General features: G+C 35.0%; 2 protein-coding genes across 2 annotated transcripts; both read right to left on the bottom strand.

Moving 5' to 3' along the window:
* Positions 1 to 8,889: 8,889 nt before the first annotated feature.
* Positions 8,890 to 9,869, bottom strand: LOC134237508 (uncharacterized). Its single transcript, XM_062719601.1, has 3 exons — positions 9,853 to 9,869; positions 9,390 to 9,670; positions 8,890 to 9,139 (listed from the first exon to the last, which is right to left on the bottom strand). The coding sequence occupies exons 1-3, from the start codon at positions 9,867 to 9,869 to the stop codon at positions 9,042 to 9,044; spliced, it is 396 nt and encodes a 131-aa protein (XP_062575585.1). The 3' UTR covers positions 8,890 to 9,041.
* Positions 9,870 to 13,329: 3,460 nt separating this feature from the next.
* On the bottom strand, positions 13,330 to 16,130 carry LOC134237520 (coiled-coil domain-containing protein 153-like). The gene is made up of 5 exons (XM_062719610.1): positions 16,062 to 16,130; positions 15,833 to 15,952; positions 14,411 to 14,503; positions 14,092 to 14,222; positions 13,330 to 13,584 (listed from the first exon to the last, which is right to left on the bottom strand). Exons 1-5 carry the CDS (start codon positions 16,093 to 16,095, stop codon positions 13,420 to 13,422), a joined length of 543 nt encoding a protein of 180 aa, XP_062575594.1. The 5' UTR covers positions 16,096 to 16,130; the 3' UTR covers positions 13,330 to 13,419.
* Between the last annotated feature and the right edge of the window lie 188 nt (positions 16,131 to 16,318).

Below are 16,318 nucleotides of genomic sequence, written 5' to 3'. Positions count from 1 at the left end.
TGACGTCAGTAAAAGTTTGGTCCGATATAGCTTACTTGAAAACAACAAACGACAGACGATACATGCTTGCGAGTGTAGGAAACATGCTTGCGAGACAGAAATAACGAAACTTTTTATGATAAATTACTCTAATTTGAGTATCAAACAAACAATAAGGAGAATTATTGAAACGGGGAGTGTGAAAGCTTTCTATACATGAACGTAAAGACGATCGACGGTTTTTTTTATTTTTTGCTGACGTCCTAAATCAATAAGACATTCAGTATAATAAAAATAAATGGTGCCTGTTTTGGGAGGTAACATTTGAATTTGACACCCCACGGAAAACCATTGTCCCCCGACGCGTTTGACAATGGTTTTCCTTGGGGTGACAATTTCAAATGTTACCCTCCAAAACAGGCACCATTTATATAATATAACAGGGTTCGAAATTAACTCATGTCCCTAAGTCCGAGACTAGTAAAAATTGACTAGCAGACTTTGTTAGGTACTAGTCCGTGCGGACTAGTGCAAATCCGGATATGTCTTGAATCAATTCACATTTTATTTATTTTATTTCCGAGTCTCTCAGACCTTTGAAAATAAACGAGAAATGCAACCATTTTATAAAGTGTTTCCAACTATGTGTGGAAAATTATTTCATTGAATAAATTGATAAAATTTCAAGATTTGCATTATTCTTTTTACATACTAGTGGGCGGATTAGTGGAATACTTTGCGGACTAGTAGAAGTTAGAAGTCACTAGTCCGTGCGGACTAGTGCTAAAAAAGTTAATTTCGAACCCTGTATAATATATATATATATATATATATATATATATATTTATATATTTATATATTTATACATGTATATATATATATATAAAGCACTAAAAAACCAATTGGAATTGAATGTACCAATGTATGCATTGATATCACTGATGATGATGATATGTTAATTTAGTGAATGAGAAATGCATGTAAATGAGAACTAAATATGTTTATATAATTTACGTATAATTGTAAGACAATGTATTTTTACTCGTACATTGTATTGTGAATTTTCATTTGAGTTCTTTATGTCTGCACTGTGTACAGTTATTTTAAACATGAATCATGCTCTCGAATTTTTAATTATATGACACAGGAAATAAAAAAAATGAACTCTGTAATTATAACAGACTTGTTGATTCAACCAGAACAAGAGGCCCAGGGGCCACAGCGCTCACCAGAGCACACCGGGCTTGAATTTACTCCCCCCTTCCAGGCATTCATCATTTGAACAAACTAGAATCTACACTACCTGAGGATGATTCCATATAAATAGCTTTGAAGTACTTGAAAAGAAGATTTTAAAAGGTTTCCCTATATATCCCTATGTAAAACTTTTTGGCGCCACCCTAGCCCCGGGGGTCATGATTTGAACAAACTTGAATCTACACTACCTGAGGATGATTCCACATGAGTTTCATCTTTCCTGGCCCAGTGGTTCTTGAGAAGAAGATTTTTAAAGATATTTCCTATACATGTATATACCAGCTATGTAAAAACTAGGGTCGGCCATTTTGGCCCCACCCTAGCCCAAGGTGTCATGATTTGAACAAATTTGAATCTACACTACCTGAGGATGATTCCACATAAGTTTCATCTTTCCTGGCCCAGTGGTTCTGGAGAAGAAGATTTTTAAAGATTTTTCCTATATATTCCTATGTAAATATTAAACTTGGGTTGGCCATTTTGGCCCCACCCTTGCCCCAGGGGTCATTATTTGAACAAACTTGAACCTACACTACCTGAGAATGATTCCACATGAGTTTCATCTTTCCTGGCCCAGTGGTTCTTGAGAAGAAGATTTTTAAAGATTTTTCCTATATATTCCTATGTAAAACTAGGTTGGCCATTTTGGCCCCACCCTTGCCTCGGGGGTCATGATTTGAACAAATTTGAATCTACACTACCTGAGGATGCTTCCACATGAGTTTCATCTTTACTGGCCCAGTGGTTCTTGAGAAGAAGATTTTTAAAGATATTTCCTATATATTCCTATGTAAAACTAGGGTCGGCCATTTTGGCCCCACCCTAGCCCAAGGTGTCATGATTTGAACAAACTTGAATCTACACTACCTGAGGATGATTCCACATAAGTTTCATCTTTCCTGGCCCAGTGGTTCTGGAGAAGAAGATTTTTAAAGATTTTTCCTATATATTCCTATGTAAAACTTGGGTCGGCCATTTTTGGCCCCACCCTTGCCCCAGGGGTCATGATTTGAACAAACTTGAATCTACACTACCTGAGGATGATTCCACATGAGTTTCATCTTTCCTGGCCCAGTGGTTCTTGAGAAGAAGATTTTTAAAGATATTTCCTATATATTCCTATGTAAAAACTAATCTTGCTTTGGCCCCACCCTAGCCAAGGTTTGATTTGAACAAATTTGAATCTACACTACCTGAGGATGATTCCACATTTTTCATCTTTTTGGCCCAGTGGTTCTGGAGAAGAAGATTTTTAAAGATTTTTCCTATATATTCCTATGTAAAATTTTCAAAATTTTGGCCTACCCTTGCCCCGGGGGTCATGATTTGACAAACAATCATACACTACCTGATAACAATTCCACATGAGTTTCTCTTTCCTGGCCCAGTGGTTCTGAGGAAAAATTTTTAATAATTTTTACTATATATTAATTTTAAGAACACAGGGCATTTTGGGCTCCACCCTTGCCTCGGGGGTCATGATTTGAACAAACTTGAATCTACACTACCTGAATGATTACAATTTTACTCTAAAATCCTGGCCCAGTGGTATTTGGAGAGAGAGATTTTTAAAGATTTTTCCATATATTCCTATGTAAAACTGGGTCAGCCATTTTGGCCCCTACCTAGCCCCAGGGGTCATGATTTGAACAAACTTGAATCTACAATACCTGAGGATGATTCCACATGAGTTTCATCTTTCCTGGCCCAGTGGTTCTGGAGAAGAAGATTTTTAAATTTTTCCTATATATTCCTATGTAAAACATACAATCAATTATTAATCCACCCTTGCCCCGGGGTAATGATTTGAACAAACTTGAAGGCTACACTACCTAAAACGCACACACATTAATTAAATACAGTTTTTTGTTGTTGTTCTGGAGAATAAAATTTTTAAAGATTTTTCCTATATATTCCTATTAAAGAGGCTAGGTGGTCGGCCATTTTGGCTCCACCCTTGCCTCGGGGGTCCTGATTTGAACAAACTTGAATCTACACTACCTGAGGAAATTTTACATGAGTTTCATCTTTCCTGGCCCAGTGGTTCTGGAGAAGAAGATTTTTAAAATTTTTCCTATATATCTGGTCCTTAATAAAAAATAGGGTTTTTGGCTCCACCCTTGCCCCGGGGATCATGATTTGAACAAACTTGAATCTACACTACCTGAGGATGCTTCCACATGAGTTTCATCTTTCCTGGCCCAGCGGTCCTGGAGAAGAAGATTTTTAAAGATTTTTCCATATATTACACAATAAAACTGAAGAGACTCCATTTTGGCCCCCACCCTTGCCCCGGGGGGTCTAATGAACAAATTTGAAGCACACTACCTGGAATAATTCAACATGAGTTTCATCTTTCCTGGCCCAGCGGTTCTGAAAGAAGATTTTTTAAAAATGCCATTAATTTTTAACAAATTAATCCTTATTTCCCCTTGGAAAGGGCGTGGCCCTTCATTTGAACAAACTTAAATCTCCTTCACCCAAGGATACTTTGTACCAACTTTGGTTGAAATTGGCCCAGTGGTTCTTAAAGAAGATGAAAATGTGAAAAGTTTTTTAATCGACAACGACAACAACGACTGTGAAACAACGGACAAACTTTGATTCGTGAGGTTTTTTCGGCTCGTTGAGCTAAAAAGGACATATTAAAATTATCTAAACTTTCCAAGATTGTTGAATTAGAGATAATGCATTAACATTATTAGTTTCTTTATTGTTTGCTTCAACCCTGCTGTTTTAATAGAATTATGCTTGAGTTTTCAAATTTCTCAAAATTCCGTTTTATTTTGAATTCTATTTTTATCTTACGTCAATGCACCGTGATAAGTTTTACAATGCTCCCAGGAATGGGACGCTGGATCTCCTCATCCCGTTTTACAGCTTGGATAAGGTGTGTTACCATTACACCAAAACAAAGTTATTTTTCATGCATTGAAAAAAAAAAGATTATTTCTTTCTTGTCTATGTTGTATCAATTTGATATTATTTTTACCATATTTTTACTTTTATATCATGTACTGCAAGCTACAGTGTTACCTAGCATTCTTCATATATTGATAAAGTAATTAAGATCTCCTAGTATCAGAAAAATCAGAAGCTCAAATAAAAGATGTCACCTATTTAGGGACACTGTGATTTAGGACACTCCTCTACACAGATAAATCAGTGAGATTAAATTTCATGCAGATTCAGACTATTTTAACTGTAAATAATTAAAATAACATTTGTTTTAAAAATCGTAAATGCATTTTACTAATTACTCATAAAAGAGGGCCCGAACTATAGAGCCGAAGCTGATTGATGTAAACAGGTAAATAGGTAGGTAAGTGATTTATGGCCAAAAGACAGTCTGTATAATATTATTGAACCGAATTCTAGTCAAATAAATGAAAAAAATCGACATGACGCAGTAATAAATGTTAAATTTGGGTGTATTTTGATACAGATCTATGCCAGTTCGATTAAAACCAGCCCCCTTCTCCTTTCACCTGATTGGTCAGTTGTAGAGGTCGTGTGAAGATGACCTCCTATCTGCCTGTCAGACCCTGAAGAGTGAAAGGAGAAGGGGCTGGTTTTAATCAGACTGATTCAAAGCGTACATGGAGGCCACGAGGGTCGAAAAAATAGACTGTTTTCCCAATTTTCTCAATTCTGGTGGAACTTCGTCAAATTTGAGATACTTTTTTACCTCGGAAAACATAAAGCACAAGCTTATAGCTATCTGAAATATTTACAAACAAGATGTATCTGATACTAGTTTTATTTTGTGGTGATGTAAATTTACCTTTACAAACTAACACGTATGTACATTTTGCTGCTATGCATAAATTTATTGATGAATCCTGTAGATTTTAAATTGCTATGTATTAATTTAACAGAAATTTCACTTGTTTCACTGTTTGAATTTATATTTCTATGTAATATATACCTTTCAAAACATGTGACTTCTTGAAATGCTGAGTATATTGATCTATAGTAAGATATGCAAGTGGTAACAATCCAGTTTCAATAGTTATAACCCCCCCCCCACCCCCCTACCCCCAGTAATATTGATGTGAAAATCCTGCAACCAACCCAATCTGATTTTATACTCTGGTTTCATTGAAAAAGTTATGGTGGCATATTTATGCCATCCACATAAGTTTTTGTTAACATAGCATATCACGCCAAGTCAAGATAACTATCTTGTCAAGTCAAGGTAACTTTCTGGTTTGTCGACAAACACCGGATTTCTCTCTTGCCAAGTCAAGATAATCTATCACGTTTTATTGCAATAGCTATCTTGACATGACGAGATAACTTTTAATCGCGATACAAGATGAATTATCTCGTTTTGGCGAGATAGCTATCGCAAAAATACGATAGCTTATCTTGACTGGACAAGATAAAAGTCGGTGTTTGACGACAAACCAGAAAGTTTTCATGACTTGACGCGGTAGTTATCTAGACTTGAACGTGATATCTTATCTTGACAAAAAGTTATGTGGATGGCATAAATATGCCACCATAAAAAGTCGATAAATAAGTACAGTTCTTATCAAAATGTTTGCCATTCACAAACTTTTCTTTCAAAAAGAACATTCTTTGTTACTGAAAAATAAGAACAAAACGAAAGTAGAAGCAAACATTATTTATTTACATTTTTAGGGTTTGATTGGATTGTAGCTTTAAATTTTGTTTCAGTAAGTATAGGACTGATAAGTTGATAAACTGAAATTAAATTATTGCTTGTAAATAGAAAATTATACTTACTTATTCACGTCTTTGTTCAAGAGATCTATTCAATGGCGTCCATGCAAATATGATACATGTACTATTTTTAACTGGGAAAATCCACCTCTGATAATTTTAAATTATTCGACAGCTGTGTCTGAAGAATGGTGTACCCCCATTTATATTTATTTATGTACAGTGTATATTAATACCGTATAAGACTTATCTTTAAATCTTTACAAAAGCGGAAAATGATATCAGATATCGAAATATAATAATGATAGACTATTGAAATCATGTATTTTTAACCCCCTTCCCCGCAGTCACGCACTTCAACACATTTCCTATTTCTAATGCAAAATCACACATGTACCGTTTCCCCGCAATCACGCATTTTCACGCACTTTAAAACGTTCATTTAATCTTCAATTTATTGCCAAATTCTTTCTATTTTATACTTCATGTACTTGCTTAAATCTCATAAAATAAGAGCCTAATAAAAATTCTCAGAAACCGGGGGTTGGGTGGGGGTACACCTTCAATTCGTCAGGTGCCTATGGTGTACACATTAATGTGGGGGAGCAGGGGCGGATCCAGCAATTTTTGAAGGGGGGGGTCCAGGGTTGTGTCCCTCTAACTCCCCCCCCCCCTTACACACTCTCAGGCAAAGATGTATGGAAAATATAAGATTGTGAAAAATAATATCTTTGTTCTACGTCCTTTTTTCTTTGAAAAGGTACCCCCAGTCCGTATAAAAAAAAAAAATTAACACATTTAAAAAACTACTGAAGCCTTAAAATTGAGTGGATTTGCAGCATTTCCGAAGAGTAGAATGACTTTTCTTAAAGAATTTAAAAATCCTTTTTGGGTTGGGTATAAAACAATGAATTAAATTTTAGTTCCTTCATAAGATTTAGTTAAAAAAAACGGCACCTTCTTGTATATAGCCAACACAGTCAAATTAAGATCGCGGGAATCTAATATCAAATTTAACCTCGCATGTTACATATCATATATTAGATATATAAAAATAAGTAGAATATTTTCTACCATTCACTCAGAAAAAGTAATAGTGAAGGTGAATGGAAAAACTAAATGTGTGAGAATCTATCTGTTCAATACATATTTAAGTCAGACGTACAAATACTTATTCTCGGGAAACGTTTTATCCCCCTTCTTTCTCTCTCTTTCTCCACTTGGCAAAAAATAAAGGGGGGGTTCCAACCCCCGGAACCCCCCCCCCATCTGGATCCGCCAATGGGGAGGGAGGGTAGTTGGAGTAGTAACTTAGTCTACTAGTCCCCGCCCCCTCCACTTTTAGATAGTATAACTATATAATCTACGTTTATGTCTGTGTCCCCGACATTTTATTTTCCTAAATGTAGATCAATTATTTTGCCATACACGTATCTGTGATGAATTATGTCATCAACTTGAAGAAGAAAACACTCAAATGCTATGGCCTTCAACTCGACATTTAGATGTATCGGTCGACTATGAATGAGCTGGAAATAAAAGATACCAAAGAGTCGACAAATCTCTGTTTCATATTTGGATATTTTTTTTTCTAGAAAAAGACTTTAATGTCACGTTTTTTTGAAAACGAATAGTCAAGTTCACTTACTTATGTAGCAATCTTTCTCATAGTACAAGGTCCTGAGTCAACATTTTGCCGTTTGTTCAATGTCAACGTCTTGACTCATGGCATGGATGTGCAGCAATATATACCCTTATCGTCTGCATATATGGGGTTTTTATTTCAGTGTCAGCTGATTCACATGAACATATTCTAAATCGAGGTAATTTATTGACAAACAAGTTGATGAAACAAGAATATCAACAGTCTCGTTTCGTAATTCTATGGTCAATACAATGACCATGTCGGGAAATGCAATCTATCTTTCAGTCATAATATTGAATGACGTTTTTGATACTAATGGTTAGACCATTATTTACACATATAACTGTCGACAGATTTTTTCAGTTATTTCTCAATCAGGACAAGGAGCAGATGGCGGGTGTGACCGGTCGACAGGGGATACTCAATACTCCATAGCATCTGATCCCACTTCTGATGTTTTAGAGGTCCGGTTTTTCCCTGCTCCAGATTTGTATAGATTGAAGGGACTTTCGAGCTTAAATACTAATCTTTATCACTATATATGTCATAGAAAGTTCTCATTCATTTAGACAAGGGCTTGATATTATGCGCGTTTGACAACTTTCTTCACACGTATTTCTTGGTTTTTGCCCCCCCTTCCCTACTTGACTTCGCCTCTGATCTATGTTACTGATTGTGTTGGAAGAGATTTTGGGGCATATATATTCCAAGGCAGCTGCAGATCCTACAGACACTTACAAAATATTACCTAAATGTTACATTCGGGCAATAAACATAATGTCAAAATGCACATTTTTTTTGGGGGGGGGGTATGAGATTCGTATTAAGTATGACAATAAGATGACCTATATTTTTTGTTAAATATTTCTCGAAAACTTAAGAGCACTTAGATTCCCTTGTAGAAAAAAAAGATCCTCCTCATAGATATCCATGTATTACTATTACTAGTACTGGGTATTATCAAAGATCAAATTAATATTTTACTTCAATTCCACATCATGTATTTTACGCGTACTAAAGCAGCATACTACCAATGATGCTTCAAAATTAGTGATCAGCTTACATGCACTCTTAAAATGTAATTCTTCGTTATAAAAGTATTGCAACATAGATGATAGTGAAATATGTACACATTTATTACGACAAAATCATTTATTGCTCAATATATACTTCTAATACATACGTCTTTACATACGTATATGAACATTAGAATATTGTACATGTATATTAAAGTCAATATCTCTACAAAGAGACGATGTTAAATAATAAATACTAGTGATGAGTATTGGTCATACTGATGATGATAAGTACTAGTACAATCTTCTGTGCCCAAAACAAAAAAAGCAACGCATAATTAAAACTATAAGCAAGGCAAATCTACCAGTTCATCAATAAAGATGAATTAACTGTTATTTCTTCTATTTAAAATCGTCTTCAGTAAGAGAATGTTTTCATTTTAATGAAATTGTCTTCATGTGTTCCGCACAACAGTTGCGTGGTCGGAATTAGCGATGGAGATTACACCGTTTCTCGCCTCAATATTGTTGATGTTATATGTATTGTACACATCTAAAATGACAAATAAAAATCTCTATAAGATACAGCTATTTAAAACTGCAACGCTCTTTTTTAAAAACTTATTTTTTGTCATATGGTCTAATTCCTTTGTATTTTCACGAAGTAAGGGCGATTTACCCTTATATAATTTCCTTAATTACCAACTTGAAAAGAAATATCATGCTTATAAAAGATTGAGCCCAGTGCTTAAAAATTCCAAAATTATTGTTTGATGCACTACAGTGTAGTGACTAGTACATACGATTTCCTGGTGCGACAGGCATTGCTGAACGTACAGTCCTGTCACCCAGATTTAGACCCATTTGCGCCTCTGTCTGGTCAATTTCTCTCACTAGATCCACTCCTATGTTTTGCACCAGTTCTCTAAGAATCGTATAACCTCCGGGAGCGAGGAGTCCTTTGGATTCTAGAAGATCGAACACTTCCACAACATCGTCAATCGAACGCTCTCTGGGGGTCGTCAGATAATTTCTACAGTTTAGCAGGAACCTTCTTTTATCCACGCCACCCCTCACTCTGGGTCTAAATAATCCAGAGCAAGAGTCGACAGAAGACTAATATGAAGCTCTTACACAAAGCATCTATTGGTGAGGGGAACAAAAATTGTGAATTCCATGGTCCCTGTCCCCCTGGGGCCTGAGGGGTGGGGCCAAAACCAAAACCACTAAAATTAGTGCAATCTTTAGAAAAGTCAAACTGTTAACATGAATTGAATGACCATTTCTAGTCCTCTACCAAAATTGTTAAATTCATGGCCCCAGGGTCAGGGGTTCTAGTGCTAGGGTGGGCTCTATTGATTATATAGTGAAAATGCATTATTTCTTTAAAAATGCAGAAATTGTCTGAAAATCTTCTTCTTTGCTGCTGGGTATCCAAAGAATTAATTAAGTAAATAGTTACGATGAGCAAGAATGCTTCTTCCAAAATTGTGAATTTTTATGGCCCCAGGGTCAGGGGTTCTGGTGTTAGGGCGGGGCTCTATTGGTTATATAGAGAAAATGCAGAAATTGCACTTTGAAAATCTTCTTCTCTGCTGCTGGGTATCAAATAAACTAACGTAGTATGTAGTTATGATGAGCATGAATGCCTCTTCCAAAATTGTGAATTTTTATGGCCCCAGGGTCAGGGGTTCTGGTCTTAGGGTGGGGCTCTATTGATTATATAGTGAAAATACATTATTTCTTTAAAAATCTTTTTCTCTGTTTCTGGGTATTAAATAAACTAACTAAATACATAGTCATGATGAGGAAGAAAGCTATTGTGAATTTTATGACCCCAGGGTCAGGGGTTCTGTTGTTAGGGCGGGGCTCTATTGGTTATATAGAGAAAATGCAGAAATTGTTTGAAAATCTTCTCTGCTCCTGGGTATTAAGCAGATGAAATACCTATATAGCTATGATGAGCAAGGGCCATTCTTCCTGAATTTTAAATTTCAACGCCTCTGGGTAAGGGGTACCATGGGGGGGGGGGGCTCTACTTATATACTGAAAATGAATTAATTGATTGAAATCTTCTCCTTTGTATTAATCAAATATTTTTGATAAGCAAGTTAGGGTGCCTTTTCCAAAATTTTGAAATGTATGGACCAAGGGTCAGGGGTTCATGTGTGGTAGTGGCACTATACTTATTATTGCTGAATATTACTGATTAGTCAAAATGCATTTTTTTGTTCCACTACTCTGTCTATGGGTATTAGGTAACCAAACTAAACATGCTAAGTGTATAGTTGTCCCCCGCTTGAAAAGTGGGGGATATTAATTTGGGTTTGTCCGTCCGTCCGTCTTTCTGTCTGTCTGTAACGCTTTCGTTTCCACACGATATCTCGAGAACCCTTTGAGCTTTTGCAATGAAATTTAGCATAGCAACTCCCTATGGACTAAAGAAGACCCCTATTGATTTTGAGGTCAAAAGGTCAAAGGTCAAGGTCATAAATAAGCAAATTCTGTCTGTTAAAACACTTTCTTTTCCACACGATATCTCTAGAACCATTTGAGCTATCGCAATGAAATTTTACATAACAACTCCCTGTGGCCTAAAGAAGACCCCTATTGATTTTGAGGTCAAAAGGTCAAAGTTCAAGGTCGTAAATTTATACATTCTGTCTGTGTGTAACACTATCATTTCCGGGCGATATTTCAAGAAGATTTTGAGCTTATGCAATGTAATCTTATACCAAAACTCCCTAGGACGTCTCTCGCCCCTCTCAAAGTGCCCCGCCCCGTTTGTTGTCCCCCGCTTGAAAAGTGGGGGATATTAATTTGGGTTTGTCCGTCCGTCCGTCCGTCTTTCTGTCTGTCTGTAACGCTTTCGTTTCCACACGATATCTCGAGAACCCTTTGAGCTTTTGCAATGAAATTTAGCATAGCAACTCCCTATGCACTAAAGAAGACCCCTATTGATTTTGAGGTCAAAAGGTCAAAGGTCAAGGTCATAAATAAGCAAATTCTGTCTGTTAAAACACTTTCGTTTCTCCAATATCAATATCTCTAGAACCATTTGAGCTATTGCAATAAAATTTTACATAACAACTCCCTGCGGCCTAATGAAGACCTCTATTGATTTTGAGGTCAAAAGGTCAAAGTTCAAGGTCGTAAATTTATACATTCTGTCTGTATGTAACACTATCATTTCCGGGCGATATTTCAAGAAGATTTTGAGCTTATGCATTGTAATTTTATACCAAAACTCCCTAGGACGTCTCTCGCCCCTCTCAAAGTGCCCCGCCCCGTTTGTTTTATTAGTATTTATAGTATTACTTGTCGCTATTTTTAGCGCAGGGGCATGAGGAAAGTTATTGCATATAAAAAGGTTCTCGGCGGACTCTATGTTCTTATTACATCTATTAGAACTGTTTAATAAAGGCTAAATAATTCAAACACCATGGATTGTGTAAAATTTTGAGAATACCGAACATGAAAACATGAATATATACATGTATGTGACTTCAGTTCTGCATATACTTTAAGTCTTCAAAAGCAAGTCCGTGGTGTAGTGGTTATGTCCCTCGCTTCAAATGTGAGAGGTCCTCGGATCGATTCTCGGTCGATCCTTTCTTTCTTTCTTTTTTTTAAATACTTTTTTTTTTACTAAATGATAGTATTCAGCATGTGAAATGAAAAATTTATGAGGTTATAAAATCATCATTACAGTGTGATAAATATTCCATATAAAAAATCTTCTATACACATAATAAAGAATAAGCAATCAAATCTTTATATGCATATTGACAAACATGTATTTTATTTGCTTCAGTACACATGTATACATTTAATAATTCTACAAATTCAGTCAGGGGGAGCCGACTTTTTCCCTAAGCGGGGGACACGCATTCTCTGAATTAGCTTGTTTTATTAGTATTTATAGTATTACATGTCGCTATTTTTAGCGCAGGGGCATGAGGAGAGTTATTGCGTATAAAACAGGTTCTCGGCGGACTTCATGTTCTCATTACATCTATTATAACTGTTTAATAAAGGCTAAATAAATCAAACACCATGGATTGTGTAAAATTTTGAGAATACCGAACATGAAAACATGAATATATACATGTATGTGACTTCAATTCTGCATAAACTTCACTCCATGTAAAGTGCCCCCGTGGTCTAGTGGTTATGTCTCTCGCTTCAAATGTGAGAACCCCCGGGATCGAATCTCGGTCGAACTTTTCTTTTTTTTTTTTTTTTTTTTTTTTAAATACTTTTTTTTTACTAAATGATAGTATTCAGCATGTGAAATGAAAAATTTATGAGGTTATAAAATCATCGTTACAGTGTGATAAATATTCCATATAAAAAAATCTTCTATACACATAATAAAGAATAAGCAATCAAATCTTTATATGCATATATGCATATTGACATACATGTATTTTATTTCCTTCAGTATACATGTATACATTTAATAATTCTACAAATTCAGTCAGGGGAGCCGACTTTTTCCTCTTAGCGGGGGACACAAATTTTCTGAATTAGCTTGTTTAAATCTATTGTAATTAAGCTATTTGATTGAGGCTAGAGTGTAGAAAGCAGTGTTGTTCACTATACCCACATATTTGGAACACAAATACAATACCCTGTGATGTAGTGCATGCTCTAAAGATTCATACAAAATAGGGTGCAAATTTCACATTTTAACTGAAAGCTTTCACAAAGTCAAGTAACAATAATTCATATTGAGATTTTATTGTTTACAAAGTTACTTTACTTCCAAAAATTTTTACAAAATAACATATAAAGACAATACCAACGAAAGTCATAAAAAATATCCGATTATTAAAAATGCAATGCCCGCATTGGTTTGACCTCATCAAAAGTCCACGGATCTGTCATCTGGAGTTCCATTAATGTCTGTTTATTTCGTGTCTGGATCAGAGTTGCAGTGTCCTCCCATTTCTCTTTTGCATCTTCCAGTTTTTCCATAAATTTACGCATTGCATCCTAAAAATTTACAAAACATTAATTTGGGATAATTTGTAATTTTGTATAGTTAATGGCTATATCAGTTTTTCTCACAACTGAAGTATAAAGGATACTTAACAATGAAAATAACATGTTTCTATTGATAACTCACATTCATACATTGGGAATTTCCAAAAAAAGAGTGCTGATCATAAATTCACCAGTTGCAGAAATCAGGCCAAAAGACCATTGATAAACTATAAGAACAGACTTAAGCCAAAATTTCAAATCAATTTAGTTTTTGAAATAATTTTGATGAGGCAAAATTTAGTTCATTTGTTTAAATCTGAATATTATACATGTACAAACCTGCAAAAATTTAAACATATTTATGTTAAATAAAACTCAGATAATCAAAATCTTCACTGAAGTCAATTCCCACATCGTTGGTCTTGAAGCAAGGCCATTTAAGGGAATGTTTTGTTTTGAGTGACTGAGTACCTATGATATATTAAAGGGGTTGCTTTTGCAGGGAGATACACTTACATCCAGAATGCGTTTATAGCTGTGTTCTAGAGCTTGCATTCCGTGATTCAGCTCAGCGATTTCTTCATCCTTCTCCTTGATGATTCTGTCTCTCTCATCCTCTGTCTCTTTCAATTTTCTTTCTGTTTCCTCTGGCAAACAATATATTGTTAATTAATAAATAAAAATGAAACTTCCTGTTATCTACTCCTGCCCCCTAAAAAATCTAGTACATGTAGTGATAACAGGTCAATACAAGTTTGTGAGGAATTTTTAAAGAAAATACATGTAATATCATTATATGGGTTAAGAAAATCTTTCTCTTTCCTTTTAGACTTACTTAATTGCTTTGTTGTTTGTGTGAGTTCCCGTTCCAGTTGATGGATTGTATAATTCTTTTTAGTTTGCATAGTTTTGTACTGTGTTGTCATTGCTGAAATAAACAATTTATCATAAAATTTCAATCCATGAAATTCATCTTCAATGATATTATCATCTTTTGGAGAAGGATATTATGTAGGGATGTCAACGAGTACCCGGTTAACCGGGTACTCGATCGAACGTCCGAGTATCGAATACTAAAATCAGTACTCGGTTACTCGGATGTATATTTTTGAATATTTCTTAGCTTACTTATTAACACATTAAACAATCTATTTTAAAAGGTAAAATACTCATTGCACTTGTACATACAGTAATTAGGGTTTCCTACTCCTCTAAATGACCGTTATCGCCCGTGGCAATGTTTATACAGTAATTATCTAGACCAAGCACCTGTAACCTGGCTTTTCTCACCTTTGGCTGTCTTCTACCCTTATTTTTGATTAACTTTAATTATTTGTTTTCACTGAACATCGTTTAAGGTCTATTATGATTTAATAAATTTGACAATCTTGTTAATTCTGCGAGAAGTCTTATAAAAATTATCGGGAAAAGAGACAGATGATATTGCCCGCGCAATTGTTGATATGGTCGTGTTTGATTACGTGCCAATACAAATGGTTGAAGCCAAAGGCTTAAAAAAAAACTTATGTCCATCATTGCACCAAACTACAAAATACCGTCCCATAATACTAGAAAATCTATGTGCGAAAAGTGTATTAAAACCGTAAATCCGCTCTGTTAGGCGAACTTGATCAAGTTCAAGTTAAACTGTACGACTGATACCTGGACGTCAAACGCAACAAAGAGCTACATTACAATATACGGAGCAGATTAATTTTTGAACAAAAAATCTGTGAACTACTTATGATTTTATTTCTTGTGTTTATCTGATGAATAAATTGAAAATAAACGATGTTATATTAAATTTCATCGGGCACGAAGTGCTCATCGTTGATACAACAGAAATACACTAACGGGTAAACCTCCTATCAAAGCATGTGGTTTTATTTCTACAAGAGTTTACAATGTTTACTTGTTCATATTTATATACACTTTTACCGAGTACCCGGGTACTCGATCGGAAAAACGTCCGAGTAACCGAGTATTAAAAATTGACCGATTTGACATCCCTAATATTATGCAATATTGAATTTTTTAGCTTTCATATTTTTTAATAAGCTCCAATAAAAAATTTGAAAAAAAAATGTTTGTTTTCAAATTCCATTTATTGCTGAAAACATGAAAGACTTCTAATTAGGAACAGCATATTCTATTAATGCAAATGCTCAAGGTTTATCTGCAGACAATAAATAAAATTTATTGAAATTCTTCATAACTTTGACAACAAAATTCTGATAACATGTATTGATTTTTTAACCAGCTGTGATGTCCAGTTGATTTTTCTTGACTTCCTCTAGTTCTCCCTTGGTCTCATCCATCTGAGCTTTCATGCTTTCCTCCGCTGCCTGGTTACGACGAGCAAGTTCCTTTCTTACAGCTGATAAAAAGTAAAAGATAATTTACTCTGAAATATACCTCTATGAAAAGAAACAATAGTTTTTTTTATTGAAATGTACATGGAGGATTGTATTATGATATACACATACCCAAATGATCCTTTAATGCCTCTATTTTGTTCATCGTTTGTGTGTATTGGTCATCTAATGCCAACTGTGCATCTGCAAAAACCACATCATTTTTAAAGGGAAATAATCACGAAAATGAAAACCTTACTTTTAACACAAACTTTTTATTTTTGAGTACATTATGATCACTATAATAACTTTGCCTTATACAACACTTAATTACTTGCCATACCAAGGTCTATTTTCTGTTTTAAATTTAAATTAAATTTTTTTCCCCA

The sequence above is a fragment of the Saccostrea cucullata genome, unplaced genomic scaffold (genome assembly GCF_032062105.1).
Source record: "Saccostrea cucullata isolate Sc308-1 unplaced genomic scaffold, CSIRO_AGI_Scuc_v1 ctg14218, whole genome shotgun sequence".
Taxonomy (NCBI): domain Eukaryota; kingdom Metazoa; phylum Mollusca; class Bivalvia; order Ostreida; family Ostreidae; genus Saccostrea; species Saccostrea cuccullata.
The sequence above is the reverse complement of the archived record's forward strand: the minus strand, read 5'-3'. Positions and strand labels throughout refer to the sequence as shown.